The sequence below is a fragment of the Oncorhynchus clarkii genome, chromosome 12 (genome assembly GCF_045791955.1).
Source record: "Oncorhynchus clarkii lewisi isolate Uvic-CL-2024 chromosome 12, UVic_Ocla_1.0, whole genome shotgun sequence".
Classification (NCBI taxonomy): domain Eukaryota; kingdom Metazoa; phylum Chordata; class Actinopteri; order Salmoniformes; family Salmonidae; genus Oncorhynchus; species Oncorhynchus clarkii.
Window position 1 is genome coordinate 91,444,081 of NC_092158.1, and position 27,947 is coordinate 91,472,027.

The 27,947-nt window shown below is 46.9% G+C and overlaps 1 protein-coding gene across 1 annotated transcript in view; it reads right to left on the reverse strand.

Annotated features, from left to right (window-relative positions):
* Positions 1-21,599, reverse strand: part of LOC139421653 (casein kinase I) — a 73,661-nt gene extending 52,062 nt beyond the window's left edge. The window contains exons 1-2 of the mRNA XM_071172739.1: positions 21,061-21,599; positions 2,835-2,945 (exon numbers count right to left, since the gene is read on the reverse strand). Coding sequence (XP_071028840.1) covers positions 2,835-2,945; positions 21,061-21,136 — 187 coding nt within the window. The 5' untranslated portion in view covers positions 21,137-21,599. The remainder of the gene's footprint in view (positions 1-2,834; positions 2,946-21,060) is intronic.
* Positions 21,600-27,947: the final 6,348 nt, after the last annotated feature.

Below are 27,947 nucleotides of genomic sequence, written 5' to 3' on the forward strand. Positions count from 1 at the left end.
CCAGTGAGAGGCCAACAATACATTCAAACTACTACAGTATTCCAGTGAGAGGTCAACAATACATTCAAACTACTACAGTATTCCAGTGAGAGGCCAACAATACATTCAAACTACTACAGTATTCCAGTGAGAGGTCAACAATACATTCAAACTACTACAGTATTCCAGTGAGAGGTCAACAATACATCCAAACTACTACAGTATTCCAGTGAGAGGTCAACAATACATTCAAACTACTACAGTATTCCAGTGAGAGGTCAACAATACATCCAAACTACTACAGTATTCCAGTGAGAGGTCAACAATACATTCAAACTACTACAGTATTCCAGTGAGTACAGGGTTTCCTTTCTATTTTGAAGTATTTCTGATAGCCCACTACAGGCTGTTTGATGGGAGCGAGCCGTCGACTTTTTCACCTCAGCTAATTACAGCACACTCTCCATCTACACCAGGATCAATAGGTCAGGCCTGGACTAGAGCCACCTGGCAGACGGGGTCAGAGAACTGGAGTGAATGGAGGGGAGGTGGGTTATTATTTAAGTTAGGGGAGTGTTTTGGGGTAAGGAGGGGTGAGAGGACTGTATATAAGAGGGATGTGTTGAGACGAGTGAATGTAGTTAGATCAGCAGCAGCACATTAAAGGTTGGTGTGTTCTGGTCTGGACCCAGCACAGTGCAACACAACGCAGGGCAGTTACAAGTCTGATACAGGATAAGAGAGTCACCAGCTACAGGGATATACACTACATGACCAAAAGTGTCAAACATCTCATTCCAAAATCACAGGCATTAATATGGAGTTGGTCCCCCCTTTTGCTGCTAGAACAGCCTCCAGTCTTCTGGCAAGGCTTTCCACTAGATGTTGGAACATTGCTGCTATAACAGCCTCCACTCTTCTGGGAAGGCTTTCCACTAGATGTTGGAACATTGCTGCTATAACAGCCTCCAGTCTTCTGGGAAGGCTTTCCACTAGATGTTGGAACATTGCTGCTATAACAGCCTCCACTCTTCTGGGAAGGCTTTCCACTAGATGTTGGAACATTGCTGCTATAACAGCCTCCACTCTTCTGGGTAGGCTTTCCACTAGATGTTGGAACATTGCTGCAGGGGCTTGTTTCCATTCAGCCACAAGAGCATTAGTGAGGTCGGGCACTGATGTTGGGCGATTAGGCTTGGCTCGAAGTCGGCGTTTCAATTCATTCCAAAAGGTGTTTGATTGGGTTGAGGTCAGGGCTCTGTCAAGTTCTTCCACATCGATCTCGGCAAACCATTTCTGTATGGACCTGGCTTTGTGCCCGCAGGCATTGTCATACCGGAACAGGAAAGGGCTTTCTCCAAACTGTTGCCACAAAGTTGCAAGCACAGAATCATCTAGAATGTTATTGTATGCTGTATCGTTAAGATGTCCCTTCACTGGAACTAAGGGACCGAGTCCGAACGATGAAAAACAGCCCCCAGTCCAATGTCGGGTAGCTTTCTCCTGGCATCCTCCAAACCCAGACTCGTCCGCCGGACTGCCAGATGGTGCAGCGTGATTCATCACTCCAAGGACAGCATTCCACTGCCGCAGAGTCCAATGGTGGCGAGCTTCAAACCACTCCAGGCCGACGCTTAACACTGCACATGGTGATCTTAGGCTTGTGTGCGGCTGCTTGACCATGGAAACCCATTTCACGAAGCTCCCGACAAACAGTTATTGTGCTGATGTTGCTTCCAGAAGGTAGTTTGGAACTCAGCAGTGAGTGTTGCAACCGAGGACTGACGATTCTTAAGAGCTACGCGCTTCAGGATTCTGCGGTCCTGTTCTGTGAGCTTGTGTGGCCTACCACTTTGCGGCTGAGCCGTTGTTGCTCCTAGACGTTTCCACTTCACAATAACAGCACTAACAGTTGACCGGGGCAGCTCTAGCAGGGCAGAAATTTGACAAACTGACTTGTTGGAAAGGTGGCATCGTATGGCGGTGCCACGTTGAAAGTCACTGAGCTGTTCAGTACGGGCCATTGTGTGCTCGATTTTCTATACCGGTCAACATGTGTGCCTGAAATAGCCAAATCCACTCATTTGAAGGGGTGTCCACCTACTTTGAGTAGATCAGAGCTGGTAGGATGACCACTAGGCCAGTTACAGTGATCTAGATGAGAGCTGGTAGGATGACCACTGGGCCAGGTACAGTGATGTAGATGAGAGCTGGTAGGATGACCACTGGGCCAGGTACAGTGATCTAGATGAGAGCTGGTAGGATGACCACTAGGCCAGTTACAGTGATCTAGATGAGAGCTGGTAGGATGACCACTAGGCCAGTTACAGTGATGTAGATGAGAGCTGGTAGGATGACCACTAGGCCAGTTACAGTGATGTAGATGAGAGCTGGTAGGATGACCACTAGGCCAGTTACAGTGATGTAGATGAGAGCTGGTAGGATGACCACTAGGCCAGTTACAGTGATGTAGATGAGAGCTGGTAGGATGACCACTAGGCCAGTTACATGAGTGATCTAGATAAGAGCTGGTAGGATGACCACTAGGCCAGTTACATGAGTGATCTAGATAGGAGCTGGTAGGATGATCACTAGGCCAGTTACATGAGTGATCTAGATAAGAGCTGGTAGGATGACCACTAGGCCAGTTAGTGATCTAGATAAGAGCTGGTAGGATGACCACTAGGCCAGTTACAGTGATCTAGATGAGAGCTGGTAGGATGACCACTAGGCCAGTTACAGTGATCTAGATGAGAGCTGGTAGGATGACCACTAGGCCAGTTACAGTGATCTAGATGAGAGCTGGTAGGATGACCACTAGGCCAGTGGGACAGATAAATGGTGTAGCGTCGTACCTCCTCCCTGCATCATCTTGTAGATCTTGCTCTCGATGTGGAGCTGCGGGTGCTTGGTCTTCACACACTCTAGCTTGATGGCCACCTCCTCTCCTACCGAGATATCAGTACCTAGAGAGAAATACAAACAGATGACATATTAACACTCAGAATTGGTCAACTTCTTTATTGACTATCTTTAAGAAAGCTTGATGGCCACCTCCTCTCCTACGGAGATATCAGTACCTAGAGAGAAATACAAACAGATGACATGTTAACACTCAGAATTGGTCAACTTCTTCATTGACTATCTTAATAAAGAAAGCTTGCAGGATTCCTTAAGAAACTGGATTTGTTACCAAACAAGTATTGCACTACGACTCCACCACACATCACATGTTGTAGCCGAATTACACATATAGGATCATAGGCTCACTTAGCCAACTTGGATCTATCTGCTAGCTAACCAGGTAGAACAGATTGTGATGAACACACCCTTCTGTACATCTCCAGCTGTTTGAGCAGCATGCTATCCTGTCCATTTTGTTCAGGTGTTGAAATCAAGTGTCCTACCTGATTTATCAGAATGAGTTGACAATTCCTTGTATAAGTGTTTTTTTTATAAAACACAGACTTAACAGCCAGTATACCGGTCTTTATTTGACTAAAATGCTGCTGGCGATATGCGATACTGTAATGCACATGAGACTAATTGGGCATTCCTTTTCCACAATCAATGTTCATTGATACTCCTGTGGCAGTAGTGTCTGCTCTGCTCTCAATCTGAGGAGTTGAGACATAAACAGGGGATTGGCTTGAAATGTTAATTTAGTTTTTGTGAGTGACAGGGGGAGGGGCTTAGGGTGTGTATGTAAACTATAGAGAAAGAGGAGAAGCAAGACGTTTCACTCTCGCCAAAATCTGTCCAAAAATAAGCCCAATGCGTTTCTACGCGCTTATTTTGGAACTCAGCTTGTCGCCTGCCTTTCCGCCTTTGGGACAACGACTCCCATTGTTAGGGCGGAGACTTGAGCCTCTCGCCATTATATCGAGATCTCTGGTGGAAATGGGAAGGTTCACAGCAGAGAAGGAGCGAACGAGACCAAGAAGACATGAGCCTCTCGCCATTATATCGAGATCTCTGGTGGAAATGGGAAGGTTCACAGCCGAGAAGGAGCGAACGAGACCAAGAAGACATGATCCTCTCGCCATTATATCGAGATCTCTGGTGGAAATGGGAAGGTTCACAGCCGAGAAGGAGCGAACGAGACCAAGAAGACATGATCCTCTCGCCATTATATCGAGATCTCTGGTGGAAATGGGAAGGTTCACAGCCGAGAAGGAGCGAACGAGACCAAGAAGACATGAGCCTCTCGCCATTATATCGAGATCTCTGGTGGAAATGGGAAGGTTCACAGCCGAGAAGGAGCGAACGAGACCAAGAAGACATGAGCCTCTCGCCATTATATCGAGATCTCTGGTGGAAATGGGAAGGTTCACAGCCGAGAAGGAGCGAACGAGACCAAGAAGACATGAGAACAAGTGGACATAAACACTCATAAAAACCAAAAATACAAAAAAAAAAATGATTTTGCGATACAAGTATGGTGAACATCACGCAAAAATAGTAATTTTAATTAATTAGATAAATCACCCAGCCCGACAGCATCATCACATTCTAATCGACTTCATTAGAAAACAAAATGCCTCAATCAGCTTTACTCATCAGTAAATGTATGAGTAGCCCAAGTCATCCCAGTGTCAATCAAACACGGCCCTACAGAAACACATCCTGTCTGATTAAACCATCTCAGTTCCTGCTGAAAACACATCCTGTCTGATTAAACCATCTCAGTTCCTGCTGAAAACACATCCTGTCCGTGATTAAACCATCTCAGTTCCTGCTGAAAACACATCCTGTCTGATTAAACCATCTCAGTTCCTGTTGAAAACACATCCTGTCCGTGATTAAACCATCTCAGTTCCTGCTGAAAACACATCCTGTCTGATTAAACCATCTCAGTTCCTGTTGAAAACACATCCTGTCTGATGAAACCATCTCAGTTCCTGCTGAAAACACATCCTGTCTGATTAAACCATCTCAGTTCCTGCTGAAAACACATCCTGTCTGATTAAACCATCTCAGTTCCTGTTGAAAACACATCCTGTCTGATGAAACCATCTCAGTTCCTGTTGAAAACACATCCTGTCCGTGATTAAACCATCTCAGTTCCTGCTGAAAACACATCCTGTCTGATTAAACCATCTCAGTTCCTGCTGAACACACATCCTGTCTGATTAAACCATCTCAGTTCCTGCAGAAAACACATCCTGTCTGATTAAACCATCTCAGTTCCTGCTGAAAACACATCCTGTCTGATTAAACCATCTCAGTTCCTGCTGAAAACACATCCTGTCTGATGAAACCATCTCAGTTCCTGCTGAAAACACATCCTGTCCGTGATTAAACCATCTCAGTTCCTGCTGAAAACACATCCTGTCTATGATTGGCTGTCTGAGTCATGAGCACCAACTCTACCACCTACTCTCTTTTACAGTCTCTCCATCCCTCCCGTTCACCGTCTCCCCCCCCACCCCCTTTCCCTAGTCTCTCTATAAACGCTGTCCCTCCTCCTCACCCCCGTCTTCTGGCATGGCTGTAGGAGAGTGGGATCCCCCAGTATTCATCGTCACCAACTTGTTACGACAGCATTCCCTAAATAACCAACGTTGCAATATAATAAACACTGCTTCTCAGCACTCATCCTTCCTACTGTTCATGGACAGATTGGTAACAACACCATCTGTCATCCTTCCTACTGTTCATGGACAGATTGGTGAACACCACCATCTCTCAAGCATCCAACAAAAATCTCTGTTGTCGACCCATTCATCAACAACATCCGTGGGTCTCGTTCAGTAAGCACCAAACTAAAGATAAAGGGTCAGAAATGGAGAGTTACTATCTAAGCAGCTATACAGTGGTGTGTCCTAATGAACATGACCCTGGTGTATCCCCCACCCCAAGATCAATATAAGGATGTGGGGAGGGAGGGGGTATTTAAATCCCACTGGAGGTCCCTTCCACCTCCCCATGGTCCAATCCCACTGGAGGCCCCTCCCCTGATCCAATCCCACTGGAGGCCCCTCCCCTGGTCCAATCCCATTGGAGGCTCCTCCCCTGGTCCAATCCCACTGGAGGTCCCTCCCCTGGTCCAATCCCACTGGAGGCCCCTCCCCTGGTCCAATCCCACTGGAGGCCCCTCCCCTGGTCCAATCCCACTGGAGGCCCCTCCCCTGGTCCAATCCCACTGGAGGCCCCTCCCCTGGTCCAATCCCACTGGAGGCCCCTCACCTGGTCCAATCCCACTGGAGGCCCCTCCCCTGGTCCAATCCCACTCGAGGTCTCTTCCTCAGCCCTGGTCCAATCCCACTGGAGGCCATGCACGAATACTGTGGTTGGCCAAGACTCACTTGTGTCAATAATTCAGATGATTTTCCTGATTCAATTATAAACAGAGGGCTTCACTTCTCCCATCATATTACTAGGGGACTGTTTCTTCATACTAAACAGAAGTTGAATGAATTGGAAAAGAGTGTCTTCTAATTGACTCAAATATTGATGTACAAGTGCATCAGCATTATAAGGAAATCAATCCTTTGTCATTTTCTGAACACAAGTGCAGAGAGAGGCCCAGCTCCAAAACAAGTTGTGTTATCTCAGGGACAGGTCAGTATTCTCCTGGTACGGCCTGTGTAATGTTATAGACAGATCAGTATCCTGGTACGGCCTGTGTAATGTTATAGACAGATCAGGATCCTCCTGGTACGGCCTGTGTAATGTTATAGACAGATCAGGATCCTGGTACAGCCTGTGTAAATGGGACTAGTTCCTCTGGTAGGTGTGTAACAGACTCTATACATGTTATGTAACTAACCAAAACTTTCACTTCCCTCCCTTCACCTCACTAATGCATTTACCTATGGTTCATGGACAGATTGTGTGTGTCCTACAGGCAGATGTGTAGCGCGCGTGTGTCCTACAGGCAGATGTGTAGCGCGTGTGGTGTGTGTCCTACAGGCAGATGTGTAGCGCGTGTGTGTGTGTCCTACAGGCAGATGTGTAGCGCGTGTGGTGTGTGTCCTACAGGCAGATGTGTAGCGCGTGTGGTGTGTGTCCTACAGGCAGATGTGTAGCGCGTGTGGTGTGTGTCCTACAGGCAGATGTGTAGCGCGTGTGTGTGTCCTACAGGCAGATGTGTAGCGCGCGTGTGTCCTACAGGCAGATGTGTAGCGCGTGTGGTGTGTGTCCTACAGGCAGATGTGTAGCGCGTGTGGTGTGTGTCCTACAGGCAGATGTGTAGCGCGTGTGGTGTGTGTCCTACAGGCAGATGTGTAGCGCGTGTGGTGTGTGTCCTACAGGCAGATGTGTAGCGCGTGTGGTGTGTGTCCTACAGGCAGATGTGTAGCGCGTGTGGTGTGTGTCCTACAGGCAGATGTGTAGCGCGTGTGGTGTGTGTCCTACAGGCAGATGTGTAGCGTGTGTGGTGTGTGTCCTACAGGCAGATGTGTAGCGTGTGTGTGTGTCCTACAGACAGATGTGTAGCGTGTGTGTGTGTCCTACAGACAGATGTGTAGCGTGTGTGTCCTACAGACAGATGTGTAGCGTGTGTGTCCTACAGACCGATGTGTAGTGTGTCTAAATGGCTTTGTATAGAGCCAAAGTCACTGGCTCGCTGCCCATCATCGATTCCTGTGTGTGTGTGTGTGTGTGTGTGTGTGTGTGTGTAACCCTTAAATCACTCCTCATCCAGTAAATAAACATGATTGATTAGTAACCCTGCTAGTATAGACATGAAGGGTTAAATGGTCAATGTGGGTTAGTTAGCAACCCTGATAGTAAGGACATGAAGGGTTAATAGTCAATGTGGGTTAGTTAGCAACCCTGATAGTATAGCTGTCAATGTGGGTTAGTTAGTAACCCTGATAGTATAGCTGTCAATGTGGGTTAGTTAGTAACCCTGATAGTATAGCTGTCAATGTGGCTTAGTTAGTAACCCTGGTAGTATAGCTGTCAATGTGGGTTAGTTAGTAACCCTGGTAGTATAGCTGTCAATGTGGGTTAGTTAGTAACCCTGATAGTATAGCTGTCAATGTGGGTTAGTTAGTAACCCTGATAGTATAGCTGTCAATGTGGGTTAGTTAGTAACCCTGATAGTATAGCTGTCAATGTGGGTTAGTTAGTAACCCTGGTAGTATAGCTGTCAATGTGGGTTAGTTAGTAACCCTGATAGTATAGGTTAGTTAGTAACCCTGATAGTAAAGCTGTCAATGTGATCCCTCAGTCTTTTTGCACGCATTCAGTTAGGGGAAAATATTGAAGCAAAATGCAGTTAATTCTGTAGACCTCACCAACTGGAGGAACCAGTGATTCCTATTCCATGCAGACATATTTAGAATCGTTTGTATTGAAGGAACCAGTGATTCCTATTCCATGCAGACATATTTAGAATCGTTTGTTTTGAAGGAACCAGTGATTCCCATTCCATGCAGACATATTTAGAATTGTTTGTTTTGAAGGAACCAGTGATTCCTATTCCAGGCAGCCATATTTAGAATCGTTTGTTTTGGAGGAACCAGTGATTCCTATTCCAGGCAGCCATATTTAGAATCGTTTGTTTTGAAGGAACCAGTGATTCCTATTCCATGCAGACATATTTAGAATCGTTTGTTTTGAAGGAACCAGTGATTCCTATTCCATGCAGACATATTTAGAATCGTTTGTATTGAAGGAACAAGTGATTCCTATTCCATGCAGACATATTTAGAATAGTTTGTATTGAAGGAACCAGTGATTCCTATTCCATGCAGACATATTTAGAATCGTTTGTATTGAAGGAACCAGTGATTCCTATTCCAGGCAGACATATTTAGAATCGTTTGTTTTGAAGGAACCAGTGATTCCTATTCCAGGCAGACATATTTAGAATCGTTTGTATTAAAGGAACCAGTGATTCCCATTCCAGGCAGCCATATTTAGAATCGTTTGCATTGAAAGAACCAGTGATTTCCATTCCATGCAGAAATATTTAGAATCGTTTGTATTGAAGGAACCAGTGATTCCCATTCCAGGCAGACATATTTAGAATCGTTTGTATTGAAGGAACCAGTGATTCCCATTCCATGCAGACATATTTAGAATCGTTTGTATTGAAGGAACCAGTGATTCCTATTCCAGGCAGCCATATTTAGAATCGTTTGTATTGAAGGAACCAGTGATTCCTATTCCAGGCAGCCATATTTAGAATCGTTTGCATAGGAGGGGCCTGTATCGACTGATTGAAACGTGTACAACTCAACAATGACAAACTATTCCCACTACATAACATAGACCTACTAAAATGTACCCTACATTAACCACTACCCCCTTCATAACACACACGTCAGTGGGGAGGGCTGCAGGGGTTTGTGGGTATCCATCATGCTGTCTCAATGCTCCATTGGACATACCACCAGCCCATTTCCATCTAAATGGAGCTTCTCTATTGTTCAGGGGAGGGACAGGACACAGAAAATCTTGTCACACTCTGCTGCCCTCAGGCTATGCTCACACTCACACACACACACACACACTCTGAAGCTACGCACAAAACTATAAACACACACAGACAACACTGCCTTTAGCATCGCTATCAAAAAGGAAAGGACTCTCTCTCGGTTCACAGCACATTAGCATAATGGTTGTGACGGTGCAAGTCTAGACGTTCAGCTCTCCCCTCTTCACGTCAGACGAGGCCAGCGAGGTTCACGCTCTGGCTGCAGAGCAACAGGCCTCTCTCTCCCGCGCCTCAGAAACACGCCTGGACAACAAACTCAATGACCGCTGGGGCCGCTCTTTTCAGATCCAGAGCATTCAGTCTATGTAGTGTGAACATATGAACAGGCCAACTAGCAAGTTGAGGTTTGGGAAACACAGAAACGTGCAACAGCACAGAACACCAACCAAACAAACGTGTTGTTCTGCTTCAAGGCTCCAACTCACATCAACAAGAAAAGACTAGTCTCCCTGTCTCTCTCCCTGTCTCTCTCCCTGTCTCTCTCCCTGTCTCTCTCCCTGTCTCTCTCCCTGTCTCTCTCCCTGTCTCTCTCCCTGTCTCTCTATAAACACAACGCCTGAAAATAAACTACACAGATTTCACTCTGTCTACACAAACAGGCCTTCCCTGTGGCCAACCACGCTTGTGAAACACAGAAACATGCAACAACAGAACAAGAACACCTCTCCTTCAGCTCCAACTCATAAAGAAGAACGGCTAGGAGGTTAGACGCTCTCGCTCTATAAACACAAAACGGTCAGGGTGTGGGTTATCTTGGCTAGGGATTCTGTAGGCATGAAGTGAACATGAGACAACGTTTTAGGGGAGCCGGTCAGGGTGTGGGTTATCTTGGCTAGGGATTCTGTAGGCATGAAGTGAACGTGAGACACCGTTTTAGGGGAGCCGGTCAGGGTGTGGGTTATCTTGGCTAGGGATTCCGTAGGCATGAAGTGAACATGAGACAACGTTTTAGGGGAGCCGGTGTGGATTATCTTGGCTAGGGATTCTGTAGGCATGAAGTGAACGTGAGACTCCGTTTTAGGGGAGCCGGTGTGGGTTATCTTGGCTAGGGATTCTGTAGGCATGAAGTGAACATGAGACAACGTTTTAGGGGAGCCGGTCAGGGTGTGGGTTATCTTGGCTAGGGATTCTGTAGGCATGAAGTGAACGTGAGACAACGTTTTAGGGGAGCCGGTCAGGGTGTGGGTTATCTTGGCTAGGGATTCTGTAGGCATGAAGTGAACACGAGACAACGTTTTAGGGGAGCCGGTCAGGGTGTGGGTTATCTTAACAGGAATGTGATACGTCTTGACAGATTGAGCAGGGAACGCTCCACTCCTACTCCTGCCCATACTGCAGGGGTGTGTGTGTAGACATGCTCAGACATCCCTTAAGGAATCAAACTAGCAACTAGCTACAACCTGACCTATTGAAGCAATAAGGCCCGGGGAGATGTGGTATGTGGCCAAGATACCACGGCTAAGGGCTATTCTCAGGCTCGACACGGCTATATACCCCCCCCCCCCCCCCGAGGTGCTTTACTGCTATTATAAACTGGTTACCAACAGAATTAACAGTACAAATATAATGGGTTCCTGCTGTGGTAGTGGTGGTGGTGGTGTAATATAATGGGTTCCTGCTGTGGTGGTGGTGTAATATAATGGGTTCCTGCTGTGGTGGTGGTGGTGGTGTAATATAATGGGTTCCTGCTGTGGTGGAGGTGGTGGTGTAATATAATGGGTTCCTGCTGTGGGGGTGTGTAATATAATGGGTTCCTGCTGTGGTGGTGTAATATAATGGGTTCCTGCTGTGGTGGTGGTGTGTAATATAATGGGTTCCTGCTGTGGTGGTGGTGTAATATAATGGGTTCCTGCTGTGATGGTGGTGTGTAATATAATGGGTTCCTGCTGTGGTGGTGGTGGTGTAATATAATGGGTTCCTGCTGTGGTGGTGGTGTAATATAATGGGTTCCTGCTGTGGTGGTGGTGTGTAATATAATGGGTTCCTGCTGTGGTGGTGGTGTGTAATATAATGGGTTCCTGCTGTGGTGGTGGTGTGTAATATAATGGGTTCCTGCTGTGGTGGTGGTGTGTAATATAATGGGTTCCTGCTGTGGTGGTGGTGTGTAATATAATGGGTTCCTGCTGTGGTGGTGGTGTGTAATATAATGGGTTCCTGCTGTGGTGGTGGTGTAATATAATGGGTTCCTGCTGTGGTGGTGGTGTGTAATATAATGGGTTCCTGCTGTGGTGGTGGTGTAATATAATGGGTTCCTGCTGTGATGGTGGTGTGTAATATAATGGGTTCCTGCTGTGGTGGTGGTGGTGTAATATAATGGGTTCCTGCTGTGGTGGTGGTGGTGTAATATAATGGGTTCCTGCTGTGGGGGTGGTGGTGTAATATAATGGGTTCCTGCTGTGGTGGTGGTGGTGGTGTAATATAATGGGTTCCTGCTGTGGTGGTGGTGGTGGTGTAATATAATGGGTTCCTGCTGTGGTGGTGGTGTGTAATATAATGGGTTCCTGCTGTGGTGGTGGTGGTGTAATATAATGGGTTCCTGCTTGTGGGGGTGGTGGTGTAATATAATGGAGAGGAGGGAAGAGGAGAGCTGGAAAGACAGGACAGAGAGGGGAGAGAAGGACAGAGGAGGAGATGGAGTGTGTTGAGGGTAACTGAAGCTGCTATGACAGTTTGACATTTGTTTCACTGTGTGAAATGGACAGGAGTGTTACACCAATTGACTGGTTAACAAAACCCCTCTTATTTCTCAACACTGAGCTGCTTATTTCAAGAAGGGTATAAAGTAGAGCTTTATTCAGCCAGCCAGATCAACAGTCTCTCTACTCCTCTCTCCCTTCCTTCCTTTCCTCTCTCTTCATAGCCTGGAGGCAGCTGGCCCTTATTTATCCCCCAACCCCCCCTAGTCTCTTCCCTGTCCCTGCTTATCTCTCCCTGTTCTGGGACTCAGTAGGGGTGAGGGCTGGGGGGCTGTTGGCTGGATAGACTATCTGCAATCATGTCATCCATGCGTAGAGGAACACAGAGATCCACAGGGCTGGGTGGTAATCAGAGCCCATAGCATGTCATGTTATGCTATCAGAGTGAGGAGAGGGAGGGGGAACTCCCAACTTCAGTCTAGTAAAAACATCACGTGTCCAAACATTGAACACACTAAAACTGCATCGATGTTTTGTAAATGTTGGCCACTTCTCAAAGTAAAAAAAAAAACTACTTAACTAGGTAATTGTCAAAGATTAGCATGATAGATTGTTAACTTTGCTAAACTTCTTCAATTGGATAATATGAATACAATGAGAGAGAAGTCCATATTCAGATGCAGCTGAAACATGTACAACATGAAGACAAGTAAAACCTTCAGTTTACAAGAACGTTGTCCTCCCTCTAACGGCACGTGACAACAACAGAAAGAGGATGAAACACGTTCCTGTCTGGTCATTAGAACAGACCTATAGGGGGAGAGGTCTCAACCACCTGGTGGTGATTATAGACCTCTGGTCTGGTCAGGAGGAGATAAACCACCTGGTGGTGATTATAGACCTCTGATCTGGAGGAGATATACCACCTGGTGATTATAGACCTCTGGTCTGGTCAGGAGGAGATAAACCACCTGGTGGTGATTATAGACCTCTGGTCTGGTCTGGAGGAGATAAACCACCTGGTGGTGATTATAGACCTCTGGTCTGGTCAGGAGGAGATAAACCACCTGGTGGTGATTATAGACCTCTGGTCTGGAGGAGATAAACCACCTGGTGGTGATTATAGACCTCTGGTCTGGTCAGGAGGAGATATACCACCTGGTGGTGATTATAGACCTCTGGTCTGGTCAGGAGGAGATAAACCACCTGGTGGTGATTATAGACCTCTGGTCAGGAGGAGATATACCACCTGGTGGTGATTATAGACCTCTGGTCTGGTCAGGAGGAGACATACCACCTGGTGGTGATTATAGACCTCTGGTCTGGTCAGGAGGAGATAAACCACCTGGTGGTGATTATAGACCTCTGGTCTGGTCAGGAGGAGATATACCACCTGGTGGTGATTATAGACCTCTGGTCTGGTCAGGAGGAGACATACCACCTGGTGGTGATTATAGACCTCTGGTCTGGTCAGGAGGAGATAAACCACCTGGTGGTGATTATAGACCTCTGGTCTGGTCAGGAGGAGATATACCACCTGGTGGTGATTATAGACCTCTGGTCTGGTCTGGAGGAGATAAACCACCTGGTGGTGATTATAGACCTCTGGTCTGGTCAGGAGGAGATATACCACCTGGTGGTGATTATAGACCTCTGGTCTGGTCAGGAGAACAGAGACTGTGAGCTCATCTCTTTCTTGGCAGGTTTTACAGAGCAGGGCCATGTTGTTCCACTGCACAGAACTTGGAGGTCCAAGCCCCAGAGCATAACACTGGCATGTACAGTACACCTGCTGAAACACACCATAGCTATGTACCAACACAGATCCCAGACCTGGTGTAAAACCTCAGAGACCAGAACTCGAGTGCAAAACACCCATCAGCCTCAATGCTTGCACACAAACACATTCCCAACTCTCAAAAGTAGGGGCACAACAGGTCAGCTTCCCCGGGTGTGAAGAGCTCGGACAACTTTATACAAGTCCTTTAAGTAGATGAACACACCGTGTGAGTTTGTGTAACACAGTTTAGTCACTGATTTACAGACTAGGAGTTGGAGCGATGCCAGGTAATGTTGCAACAGTGTTTTAAAGATCGCTTAACAACACATTATGTTAGTAGTGGAGGGACTGGGGGGAGAGAGAGATGGATGACTGTTAGAATTTCTGTCAGGAGTTTGTATACACTGGTGTTCCAGCTGAGTTCTCTGCTCTCTATTGGTTGGTTGGTCTTCCAGCTGAGTTCTCTGCTCTCTATTGGTTGGTTGGTGTTCCAGCTGAGTTAACTGCTCTCTATTGGTTGGTTGGTGTTCCAGCTGAGTTCTCTGCTCTCTATTGGTTGGTTGGTGTTCCAGCTGAGTTAACTGCTCTCTATTGGTTGGTTGGTTTCCCAGCTGAGTTCTCTGCTCTCTGTTGGTTGGTTGATGTCCCAGCTGAGTTCTCTGCTCTCTATTGGTTGGTTGGTGTTCCAGCCGAGTTCTCTGCTCTCTATTGGTTGGTTGGTGTCCCAGCTGAGTTAACTGCTCTCTATTGGTTGGTTGGTGTCCCAGCTGAGTTCTCTGCTCTCTATTGGTTGGTTGGTGTTCCAGCTGAGTTCTCTGCTCTCTATTGGTTGGTTGGTGTCCCAGCTGAGTTCTCTGCTCTCTGTTGGTTGGTTGGTGTCCCAGCTGAGTTCTCTGCTCTCTATTGGTTGGTTGGTGTCCCAGCTGAGTTGATTGGTTGCCACTAGCCAAAGCCAAACACATGCAGATAGACAGCCAACACTAGGGCTGGGACAACATCCTGACACAGACAAATATTACATCAGCCATTTTCAAGTAAACCTGTCACAAAACCAACAACTCCTAGTCTTATTCATGACCCATAACACGTATTCTTGTTTCTCAGGAGAAAGGTATAGGTTTACATAACCTATATTTAACTAGGCAAGTCAGTTAAGAACAAATTCTTATTTTACAATGACGGCCTACCCCGGCCAAACCCGGACGACACTGGGTCAATTGTGCGCCGCCCTATGGGACTCCCAATCACAGCCGGATGTGATGCAGCCTGGATTTGAACCAGGTACTGCAGTGATGCCTCTTGTACTGAGATGCAGTGTCTTAGACCACTGCGCCACTCTGGAAGCTATACCAAAAGGCCAGCCAGCCCAAACCAAATAACACAAACTGCTTGTCAATAAGCAGCCTAGTTGGCTCTAATTCACTGGCTGGTTTTAGCCAGCCCTCATCTAATCCAGTTACAACCTGGTTCAGTGATACAGCCTCCACCTAGTGTAAGCCAATGGGATCCTCACGGAGAACATACGTTCTAGCTTGTCTTACTACACTTCCTGGACAGGACTCAAAATAATATCAAATGCATTTTTTGGGGGGGGGGGGGGGGGGGGGGGGGTTGACTAGTATAGTAGATTTCTGCACAGTTGCAATGTTGGGTGCACCCTATTCCCTATATAGTGCACTACTTTGAACAGGGCCCTATGGCACCCTATTCCCTATATAGTGCACTACTTTGAACAGGGCCCTATGGCACCCTATTCCCTATATAGTGCACTACTTTTGACCAGGGCCATTAAAAATAGTGCACTAAATAGGAAATAGGGTGCCAGGGCCCATAGAACTCTGGTCAAAAGTAGTGCACTAAATAGGGAATAGGGTGCCAGGGCCCATAGAACTCTGGTCAAAAGTAGTGCACTAAATAGGGAATAGGGTGCCAGGGCCCATAGAACTCTGGTCAAAAGTAGTGCACTAAATAGGGAATAGGGTGCCAGGGCCCATAGAACTCTGGTCAAAAGTAGTGCACTAAATAGGGAATAGGGTGCCAGGGCCCATAGAACTCTGGTCAAAAGTAGTGCACTAAATAGGGAATAGGGTGCCAGGGCCCATAGAACTCTGGTCAAAAGTAGTGCACTAAATAGGGAATAGGGTGCCAGGGCCCATAGAACTCTGGTCAAAAGTAGTGCACTAAATAGGGAATAGGGTGCCAGGGCCCATAGAACTCTGGTCAAAAGTAGTGCACTAAATAGGGAATAGGGTGTCCTTTGGGATGCACATTAGGAAAGTGTCACCCTGTTGAACTACATCCCAGTTCTCCAATCACAGGCCAAACACTGACCTCATCCTCACGTCTCGTTGCCTATGACAACACACACACACACACACCGGGTCTTTACAGCACCAGGAACACAGAACAGAACACAGCACGCTACCGAGACCCTTAAGAGATTCCAGCTGTGCTCAAAACCATGATTACCTCAACACACACACACACACACACACACACACACACACACAGGGGATAGAACATGATTACACCATTGTATGAAGTGAACCAGAGTGAGCGGCCTTCCATCCATCTTCTATCTACACATGAAAGCAAACAGCTACAGGGGTTTGTAGGAGAGAAAACAAGCATGGAACAGGATACTTATTAGCTTAGTGCCAAATGGCACCCTTTCCTCTAAATAGTGCACTGCTTATGACCATACAGGGGGCCATTTGGGACTCAGCCAACGGCGATGGATCAGGTAGTTGTGTCTGAACAGGGCATTAAGAGCAGCTGGCTGTAACAATAACTCTCTGGCTCCAAGGACATCTCTGTTCTGCCCTTCTCTGTGTCTGCAAAGGGCACCCTATTCCCTATGTAGGCCCTGGTCAATAGTAGTGCACTACATAGGGAATAGGGGGCCCGTTTGGTACGCACCCTGCGACATCATTACATCACATACATCTCACAACAGGGGCTTTGGTGGAGTGGTCTGTTACAACGTGCAAGACACAAAGAGACGCACACACAGTTCACACGCACACACACACACACACACACAGTTCTCACAGGGAAAAGGAATGTTGTGTGTGAATGAGGTAAGGGACAGGTCTTCCATTCTGACCCCAACTAAAGGGTCAACTAGTTAAGGAAGAGTAAACTATTTGATTTATTTCTTTCAGAATTGAGAGCGTCAGAGCTCGGGTGAAGGATGAGAGCGTCAGAGCTCGGGTGAAGGCTGAGAACGTCAGAGCTCGGGTGAAGGATGAGAGCGTCAGAGCTCGGGTGAAGGCTGAGAACGTCAGAGCTCGGGTGAAGGATGAGAACGTCAGAGCTCGGGTGAAGGATGAGAACGTCAGAGCTCGGGTGAAGGATGAGAACGTCAGAGCTCGGGTGAAGGATGAGAACGTCAGAGCTCGGGTGAAGGCTGAGAACGTCAGAGCTCGGGTGAAGGATGAGAACGTCAGAGCTCGGGTGAAGGATGAGAACGTCAGAGCTCGGGTGAAGGATGAGAACGTCAGAGCTCCGGTGAAGGCTGAGAACGTCAGAACTCGGGTGAAGGCTGAAAACGTCGGAGCTTCGGTGAAGGCTGAGAACGTCAGAACTCGGGTGAAGGCTGAGAACGCCAGAGCTCGGGTGAAGGCTGAGAACGCCAGAGCTCGGGTGAAGGCTGAGAACGCCAGAGCTCGGGTGAAGGCTGAGAGCGTCAGAGCTCGGGTGAAGGCTGAGAACGCCAGAGCTCGGGTGAAGGCTGAGAACATCAGAACTCAGGTGAAGCGTTCTGAATCTAGTTGGAAGATTCCTGGAAGCCGATGATGAAATAAGGCAATTTAGGGGAAATTACCTGAATTTTACAACGCTACACAAGAGGGAGTGAAATTCAGACCTCCACCAAGAAAACACATCTGACAGCAACACATTGTAAGCAGCATGTAGGCTGGCTTCTCCACAGGTACAGCTGTTGCTGTGAGAGCAGCTAATCTACCAACGGGGATGTACTGTACAAACATGCAATAAAGAGATCGCTCACGTCGCCACAGGTTGTACATCACTTCTGTGTGTGTGAGCTGCCAGGCTGCCTACGCCCTTATTAAAGACCAGGGGTGTTTCTCTATAGTCTAGAATGGCTTCCTCTCATCAATGTGAGACAGGTCACGTCCCAAATTTAACTATATTCCCTATATAGTGCACTACTTTTGAACAGGGCCCATAGAGCTGTGGTCAAAAGTAGTGGACAATATAGGGAATAGTGTGAAATGTGGATTTGGGAAGCACCCTGTGTCAGGACACAGTCACTGACACCAACACACCAGTGTTATCATTGTTCTGCGTCGCTCTGCAACAGAGACACATTACGGTCATATTATATAACTAGGTAATGGTGGTGACCTACACAAGACATCAGCAGTCCTGACAGACACACTGGAGACAACAGTCAGAGTCTCCAGCAGAACAACACAACCTGGGTCTTGTTCAGTTGGCACGAAGGACGAAGCGTTAGAAAATTAGGCGAAACTAGGAGGTTCTATCTGTAGCTGTCCAATAACAAACGCTTGCTTTGTGCCCGAACGAACACAACCCCAAACCTGAACACAGAGGGCAGCCACTGTTCTTTTTTACCCCTTTTTCTCCACCAATTTCCTTGTATCCAATTGGTAGTTACAGTCTTGCCCCCTCGCTGCAACTCCCATACGGACTCGGGAGAGGTGAAGGTCGAGAGCCATGCATCCTCCGAAACACAACCCAACCAAGCCGCACTGCTTCTTGACAGAATGCCCACTTAACCCGGAAGCCAGCCGCACCAAAGTGTCGGAGGAAACACCGTACACCTGGCGACCGTGTCAGCTGTCATGCTCCCTGCCCGCCACAGGAGTCGCTAGAGCGCGATGCGACAAGGACATCCCTGCCGGCCAAACCCTCCCCAAACCCGGACGACGCTGGGCCAATTGTGCGCCGCCCCATGGGTCTCCCGGTTGCGGCCGACTGCGACAGACCCTGGACTCGAACCCAGAATCTCTAGCGGCACAGCTAGCACAGCGATGCAATGCCTTAGACCACCGCACCACTCGGGAGACCAGACACTGTTCTGTTCCGACTCCAACCTGAACACAGAGGGAAAGCATTAGTAGACCACTCATACCGCAGCAAGTCTAGTTTGTCTCAAAGACAGTGTTGGTCTGTATATATTCACACCCAGCCCAACACCCCACCAGAGACTGAGAGTACCACACCAGACAAAGACCACCAGTGCACTAGTCTAGGACAACACCAGGACAATACAGCCCCTGCTCCTCCAACACTGTTTCCAGGACAATAGAGCTCCTGCTCCTCCAACCCTGGTTCCAGGACAATAGAGCCCCTGCTCCTCCAACCCTGGTTCCAGGACAATAGAGCCCCTGCTCCTCCAACCCTGGTCCCAGGACAATAGAGCCCCTGCTCCTCCAACCCTGGTTCCAGGACAATAGAGCCCCTGCTCCTCCAACCCTGGTTCCAGGACAATAAAGCCCCTGCTCCTCAACCCTGGTTCCAGGACAATAGAGCCCCTGCTCCTCCAACCCTGGTTCCAGGAGAATAGAGCCCCTGCTCCTCCAAACCTGGTTCCAGGACAATAGAGCCCCTGCTCCTCCAACCCTGGTTCCAGGACAATAGAGCCCCTGCTCCTCCAACCCTAGTTCCAGGACAATAGAGCCCATGCTCCTCCAACCCTGGCTCCAGGAGAATAGAGCCCCTGCTCCTCCAACCCTAGTTCCAGGACAATAGAGCCCCTGCTCCTCCAAACCTGGTTCCAGGACAATAGAGCCCCTGCTCCTCCAACCCTAGTTCCAGGACAATAGAGCCCATGCTCCTCCAACCCTGGTTCCAGGACAATACAGCCCCTGCTCCTCAACCCTGGTTCCAGGACAATACAGCCCCTGCTCCTCAACCCTGGTTCCAGGACAATACAGCCCCTGCTCCTCAACACTGGTTCCAGGACAAAACAGCCCCTGCTCCTCAACACTGGTTCCAGGACAATAAGGGGCAAGGTCGGCGGTCAATCATGACAAACTACAGACAGATTTCGACCCCTAGACTCCTACACTGCTGGCTGATTCCAAATCAACCCCTAGCCTCCTACACTGCCGGCTGACCCCTAGCCTCCTACACTGCCGGCTGACCCCTAGACTCCTACACTGCCGGCTGACCCCTAGACTCCTACACTGCCGGCTGACCCCTAGACTCCTACACTGCCGGCTGACCCCTAGATTCCTACACTGCCGGCTGACCCCTAGACTCCTACACTGCCGGCTGACCCCTAGACTCCTACACTGCTGGCTGATTCCAAATCAACCCCTAGACTCCTACACTGCTGGCTGACCCCTAGATTCCTACACTGCTGGCTGATTCCAAATCAACCCCTAGACTCCTACACTGCCGGCTGACCCCTAGATTCCTACACTGCTGGCTGATTCCAAATCAACCCCTAGACTCCTACACTGCTGGCTGATTCCAAATCAACCCCTAGACTCCTACACATTAGTGCTTCACGTAGCCTGGGGCAGAAAGAATTGGATAGGCCCTGAAGCCTGCCAGTGGGCAAGGTGGTGGAGTCCTTAATATATAGCTAATTATCCAGTCCTTTCAGCGCAATAAGACGTGGCTAGGAGGCATAATCAGTAGTGCACACTGTAACAAAACGCTTTGCAAAAGAAAATGTATATTATTTGACAATAATGTTGTCCTTTTTAATCTAGTTTGGTTTGCGGTGTTGTTAAAACCAGAGTAACAAGTGATCCAACTAGGTCTAGCCCAGTTGTTGTTTGCAAGTAAAACAAATATGAGGTAAGTGAGGGTATGAGCCCTCATCATAACCTACCCTGATGGAAGTTGGACACACACACACACACAGGCCTGCATCAGTTTCTGTGTCACAAACATGACCTTGCTCTACCTCACCCCCAATGAATCAGCTGAAGCTGAATGAAAATAATCAATGAAAAACAGACAAAATACCATCCATCATGTTATCTAGGTTAGGCCACGGACAGTTTGTAATGTCCATGCATTTTATTTGATAATGTCTTATCAACTTGTTAGGCCCCTTATCCACCTGGACCTGAGGCCAGTTTGATCTCAGCTGAGAGTCGAAAGGGATGAGCAGCAAGCACTTTCATCCATAGACTTTTTTTAAAAAAAAGCTAAAATAACAGATGAGGAAAATAAATACTATTAACTGTTTTATATTAGAAACTTACCCAAATAAATATCTCCAAACGAACCACTTCCAATTTTTCTGCCCAGTCTGTATCGGTTTCCCACTCTCAATTCCATGATTGACAATTTACAGCTAGCAAGCTAGCTCAAAATCCACAAAAAAAATGTTTCAGGCAAAAGTCCCAAAAAGTTTTAGTCCAAATATATTTTTTAAAGGCAAAATTATTTCCAGAAACGGTTTATTTTTCTCTCTCTTCTTTCTGCTTCCCGTAGTCTATCTATCCGGATATAGTAACACTGTCCCTAGCTACAATCCAACAAACTATCTTTCACCTCTCTTTTTAAAACAATCCTAATGTCATAAAATCATAATACTGGGTTTGTTTTGAAGGTTAACGTGTGTAGTTTATGCTCTTGCTATTTTCAATATCATCCCGAATTGCTTTTCCCGAAGATGAAGATGGATTTTGAAGACGTTGCCCTTGTATTTTTGCTATGTTCTTTCACCACTGTCTCTGCGTCTGGCTTTTTCCACATAGTTAATATGCGACTTCTCGTCGTTCAGCAATCTGTTGTACGTCGGTGTCGTCACTTCCCTTAGCAACGGCTGGCCATGGCAAAATATCTGGCATGGGGGAGGGGCGCTGGGGCTGGGAAGGGCTTGCATTGACACAATAACAACAAAGCCAGGGTTGAATCAATTTCCTTTGTCCAGCATGACACGTAAAAGCTAGCATAGGGTATTATCTAACTGTCCTGTTCACAGTGTGTTTTTCTCGTTTTTAATAACCTCTACAACAAGCTTTTATGTTGAGATGAAATTATTGCACAGTATATTGAGACACATCAATCTACAGTTATTTTTTAATGTATTTAATTAATCAACATTGTGTAATAGTAGGCCTACATAAGAAATAAGACAAATATATAATTTAAAACATAAAAATCTCAATCTCAACCTCTTTGTAAACATTAAAAAGGACATGTTGATCAATCGGGGAGTCCGGGTGTGTCTTTAGGCATGGGATGACAAGGAAATGGAGAGATGGCCTGTAAAACCAGGTGAAACCGGATTCCCTGTTTGTGTAACCCCAATGGAACCCTATCGTTGTCTAAATAGTGCACTACTTTAGGTCAAAAGTAATGTACTATATGGAATGTGGTGCCATTTGGGGCGCACACCCTGTGTGTAAACCCCAGCCTGTGTATCTGGTTAAAACAGGAAAGGCATAAAAAACACTACAGCATCACTTGAATAACAACATCCTGTCAGCCTGTTCCACACAGCAACACTTCCTGGTTCAAGAGAAGTGTTACAAAATTAGAAACACACAAAAGAAAATTACAAAGGAAACACAAATTGGCCTCAGAGTGAACCAACACCCACTGTCATTTAAGCTACATGTGCATTTCTATTTTTTTTCATGTAGTTCTCTCCTTGAGCTGTTCTTGTCTATTAATGTTCTGTATTATGTCATGTTTTGTGTGGACACCAGGAAGAGGAGCTTCTGCTTTCGCAACAGCTAATGGGGATCCTAATAAAATACCAAACGCCATTCTCCAATTGTCTGATAGTGATGACCCTGGTACACATAGATATCATATCTACCAGTCTACATACACGGTTGTTGTTGAAGAGGGTTCTCTCTGCTACCCCACGGCAAGCGGTACCGATGCACCAAGTCTAGAACCAACAGGACCCTGAACAGCTTCTACACCCAAGTCATAAGACTTGCTAAATAGTTAGTTAAATGGTTAACTAATAGCTACCCAGACTATCTGGTGGTTCTATCCTGTTGTCTAGTCACTTTATCCCTACCTATATGTACATATCTACCCCGTGTATATAGCCAAGTTATCATTACTCATTGTGTATTAATTCCTTGTGTTGTTAATTCTCTATTTGTCTCTCTGCGTTGTTGAGAAGGACCCGATAGGAAACATTTCACTGTTAGTCTACACCTGTTGTTTATTAAGCATTTGACAAATAACATTTTTATTTTATTTTATATGCCCTCATCTGCCCTCACCCCACCAACGGAAAAGTACAAACTATACTAAATATTTACACAGAAGTTTCCCTGCTGCTCCTAGTTCTTAGTAACATCACTCAGCCCTCTCTGTCAATATACTTCTCCACCCTGCTTTGCCTGCTCAGGAATACAACCAACAAGTTAATAGTCTCATTTCACAGCCGCTCAGTTAGTACCAGAGAACCCCCCCCCCCCCCCCCCCCCCCCCCCATGGGACCTCTCATTACACACATGATCAATGCTCTCTGTTAGTTCTGACATAACCGGGTGGAAACCAAGAGGCACAAACTCCACTTATCACTCCAGTTGTCCAATGATTGACTTTTTACAATCATGGCTTCTAGGAATGGCCATCGAGAGGTGTAAAAAGGAATGAGGAAAGGAGGAGGAGGTATGGGAGTGTCCGAAAACAACCCCCACTTATCTCCCCTACTACTGTCCTATCATGACGTCTCTTTTATTCAAGTAACAGTTCACAGTCATCCATCCGTACTGCGATAAGACTTGAATCTGTCAGTCCGTCTGGTGTAGGAAGTATCTGTCAGGACATGTTGTCATGACGTAGCCGTGACGTCGCCGGAGCAATGACTCAGCTCGCCCCTCCAGGCTCCAACACTTTAAAAGACCAGGGCATGCTGGGTAAATCAACCCGCTCAATCAAACTGTCAGAGTCCCAAATGGCACCCAATTCTATATGCAGTACACTGGTTTTGACCAGAGCCCATACGGGTAGTGTATAGGGATTGGGACTTAGGGTGTCATTTGGGCCAGATGTAACTGAGGAGATTCAAATGCCTCAGTCAGTGAGCGAGCGAGGCTTCACACAACCAGCCAGGCATGAGGACTGGGCTGTTATGAGTCATCCTGGTGTTGACAGTTGATGTTATTCTTTAATAACACAGACCCCAAAGCAAATCAGGGGGGAGAAAACAGGTGGTTCTCTCCTGTGGTTCTCACCAGTGATTCTCTCCTGTGGTTCTCTCCTGTGGTTCTCTCCAGTGGTTCTCTCCTGTGGTTCTCTCCAGTGATTCTCTCCTGTGGGTCTCTCCAGTGGTTCTCTCCTGTGGTTCTCTCCAGTGATTCTCTCCCGTGGTTCTCTCCTGTGGTTCTCTCCTGTGGTTCTCTCCCGTGGTTCTCTCCTGTGGGTCTCTCCAGTGGTTCTCTCCAGTGGTTCTCTCCTGTGGTTGATCTCCAGTGGTTCTCTCCAGTGGTTCTCTCCTGTGGTTGATCTCCTGTGGTTCTCTCCTGTGGTTCTCTCCAGTGGTTCTCTCCTGTGGTTCTCTCCTGTGGTTCTCTCTTGTGGTTCTCTCCTGTGGTTCTCTCCAGTGGTTCTCTCCTGTGGTTGATCTCCTGTGGTTCTCTCCTGTGGTTCTCTCCAGTGGTTCTCTCCTGTGGTTCTCTCCAGTGGTTCTCTCCAGTGGTTCTCTCCTGTGGTTCTCTCCTGTGGTTCTCTCCTGTGGTTCTGGGAGAGAGGTTTGTCAACATACGTACCTTGCGTCCATCCATCCATGTCAGATCAGAGATCGCTTCAAGGAAAGGATGTGTTATCAGTATTCAAACTGGTTGACTTGGCCTGTTACGTAAAACCTGGGTTAACATGACATCTATATGTGGCACATTGTCTGTGAAACCCTTCAGATACCTACCACACCTTAGCTGATCTACCTACCACACCTTAGCTGATCTACCTACCACACCTTAGCTGATCTACCTACCACACCTTAGCTGATCTACCTACCACACCTTAGCTGATCAACGTACCACACCTTAGCTGATCTACCTACTACACCTTAGCTGATCAACGTACCACACCTTAGCTGATCTACCTACCACACCTTAGCTGATCTACCTACCACACCTTAGCTGATCAACGTACCACGTGTGAAAGTGTGTGTGTTGCCTGCCTGTCGTCTTATTGAAGCCTGCCAGGGGACTTCAATAGGAATGACTTCAATAGGAATAACTTCCAGTTCTATTACCCACGTCTGTCAGGGGACTTCAATAGGAATGACTTCAATAGGAATGACTTCAATAGGAATGACTTCCAGTTCTATTACCCACGGCTGTCAGAGGACTTCAATAGGAATGACTTCCAGTTCTATTACCCACGGCTGCCAGGGGACTTCAATAGGAATGACTTCCACTTCTATTACCCACGGCTGTCAGGGGACTTCAATAGGAATGACTTCCAGTTCTATTACCCATGGCTGTCAGGGGACTTCAATAGGAATGACTTCCAGTTCTATTACCCACGGCTGTCAGAGGACTTCAATAGGAATGACTTCAATAGGAATGACTTCCACTTCTATTACCCACGGCTGTCAGGGGACTTCAATAGGAATGACTTCCAGTTCTATTACCCACGGCTGCCAGGGGACTTCAATGGGAATAACTTCAATAGGAATGACTTCAATAGGAATGACTTCAATAGGAATGACTTCCAGTTCTATTACCCACGGCTGTCAGGTGACTTCAATAGGAATTACTTCAATAGGAATAACTTCCAGTTCTATTACCCACGGCTGTCAGGGAACTTCAATAGGAATGACTTCCAATCCTATTACCCACGGCTGTCAGGGGACTTCAATAGGAATGACTTCAATAGGAATGACTTCAATAGGAATGACTTCAATACGAATGACTTCAATAGGAATGACTTCCAATCCTATTACCCACGGCTGTCAGGGGACTTCAATAGGAGTGACTTCCAATCCTATTACCCACGGCTGTCAGGGGACTTCAATAGGAATGACTTCCAGTTCTATTACCCACGGCAGTCAGGGACTTCAATAGGAATGACTTCAATAGGAATGACTTCCAGTTCTATTACCCACGGCTGTCAGGGGACTTCAATAGGAATTACTTCCAGTTCTATTACCCACAGCTGCCAGGGGACTTCAATAGGAATGACTTCAATAGGAGTGACTTCCAGTTCTATTACCCACGGCTGTCAGGGGACTTCAATAGGAATGACTTCCACTTCTATTACCCACGGCTGCCAGGGGACTTCAATAGGAATGACTTCCACTTCTATTACCCACGGCTGTCAGGGGACTTCAATAGGAATGACTTCCAGTTCTATTACCCACGGCTGCCAGGGGACTTCAATAGGAATGACTTCCACTTCTATTACCCACGGCTGTCAGGGGACTTCAATAGGAATGACTTCCAGTTCTATTACCCACGGCTGTCAGAGGACTTCAATAGGTATGACTTCAATAGGAATGACTTCCAATCCTATTACCCACGGCTGTCAGGGGACTTCAATAGGAATGACTTCCAGTTCTATTACCCACGGCTGCCAGGGGACTTCAATGGGAATAACTTCAATAGGAATGACTTCAATAGGAATGACTTCAATAGGAATGACTTCCAGTTCTATTACCCACGGCAGTCAGGGACTTCAATAGGAATGACTTCAATAGGAATGACTTCAATAGGAATGACTTCCAGTTCTATTACCCACGGCTGTCAGGTGACTTCAATAGGAATGACTTCAATAGGAATAACTTCCAGTTCTATTACCCACGGCTGTCAGGGGACTTCAATAGGAATGACTTCCAATCCTATTACCCACGGCTGTCAGGGGACTTCAATAGGAATGACTTCAATAGGAATGACTTCAATACGAATGACTTCAATAGGAATGACTTCCAATCCTATTACCCACGGCTGTCAGGGGACTTCAATAGGAATGACTTCAATAGGAATGACTTCAATAGGAATGACTTCCAGTTCTATTACCCACGGCTGTCAGGGGACTTCAATAGGAATGACTTCAATAGGAATGACTTCCAGTTCTATTACCCACGGCTGTCAGGGGACTTCAATAGGAATGACTTCAATAAGAATGACTTCCAGTTCTATTACCCACGGCTGCCAGGGGACTTCAATAGGAATGACTTCCACTTCTATTACCCACGGCTGTCAGGGGACTTCAATAGGAATGACTTCCAGTTCTATTACCCATGGCTGTCAGGGGACTTCAATAGGAATGACTTCAATAGGAATGACTTCAATAGGAATAACTTCAATAGGAATGACTTCAATAGGAATGACTTCCACTTCTATTACCCACGGCTGTCAGGGGACTTCAATAGGAATGACTTCCAGTTCTATTACCCACGGCAGTCAGGGACTTCAATGGGAATTACTTCAATAGGAATGACTTCAATAGGAATGACTTCAATAGGAATGACTTCCAGTTCTATTACCCACGGCTGTCAGGGGACTTCAATAGGAATGACTTCAATAGGAATGACTTCAATAGGAATGACTTCCAGTTCTATTACCCACGGCTGTCAGGGGACTTCAATAGGAATGACTTCCAGTTCTATTACCCACGGCAGTCAGGGACTTCAATGGGAATTACTTCAATAGGAATGACTTCAATAGGAATGACTTCAATAGGAATGACTTCCAGTTCTATTACCCACGGCTGTCAGGGGACTTCAATAGGAATGACTTCAATAGGAATGACTTCAATAGGAATGACTTCCAGTTCTATTACCCACGGCTGCCAGGGGACTTCAATAGGAATAACAGTTATATTACCCACGGCTGGCAGCATGTGATACTGTGTTTCCTCTGTGCTTCCCGGCCCGGCTTTCCCTTCCCTCTAAGTGAATTTACAGTGATCATCCGGATCCATTCTGCTCCAGCAGATATATGTCTGTGTCCCAAATGGCACCCTATTCCCTGTATAGTGCACTAAATTTGACCCTGAGCCCAGAGGCCCCTATGGGCCCTGGTCATAAGTAGTGCACTATACAGGGAATAGGATGCAATTTGGGACAAAGTAGGATATAATCCCCAGAGAGTACAGCTGCTGTCTGTTTAATCTGGCTCTGCCAACACACACAATGGGTTTAGTACAGAGCTTTGATATTACCACC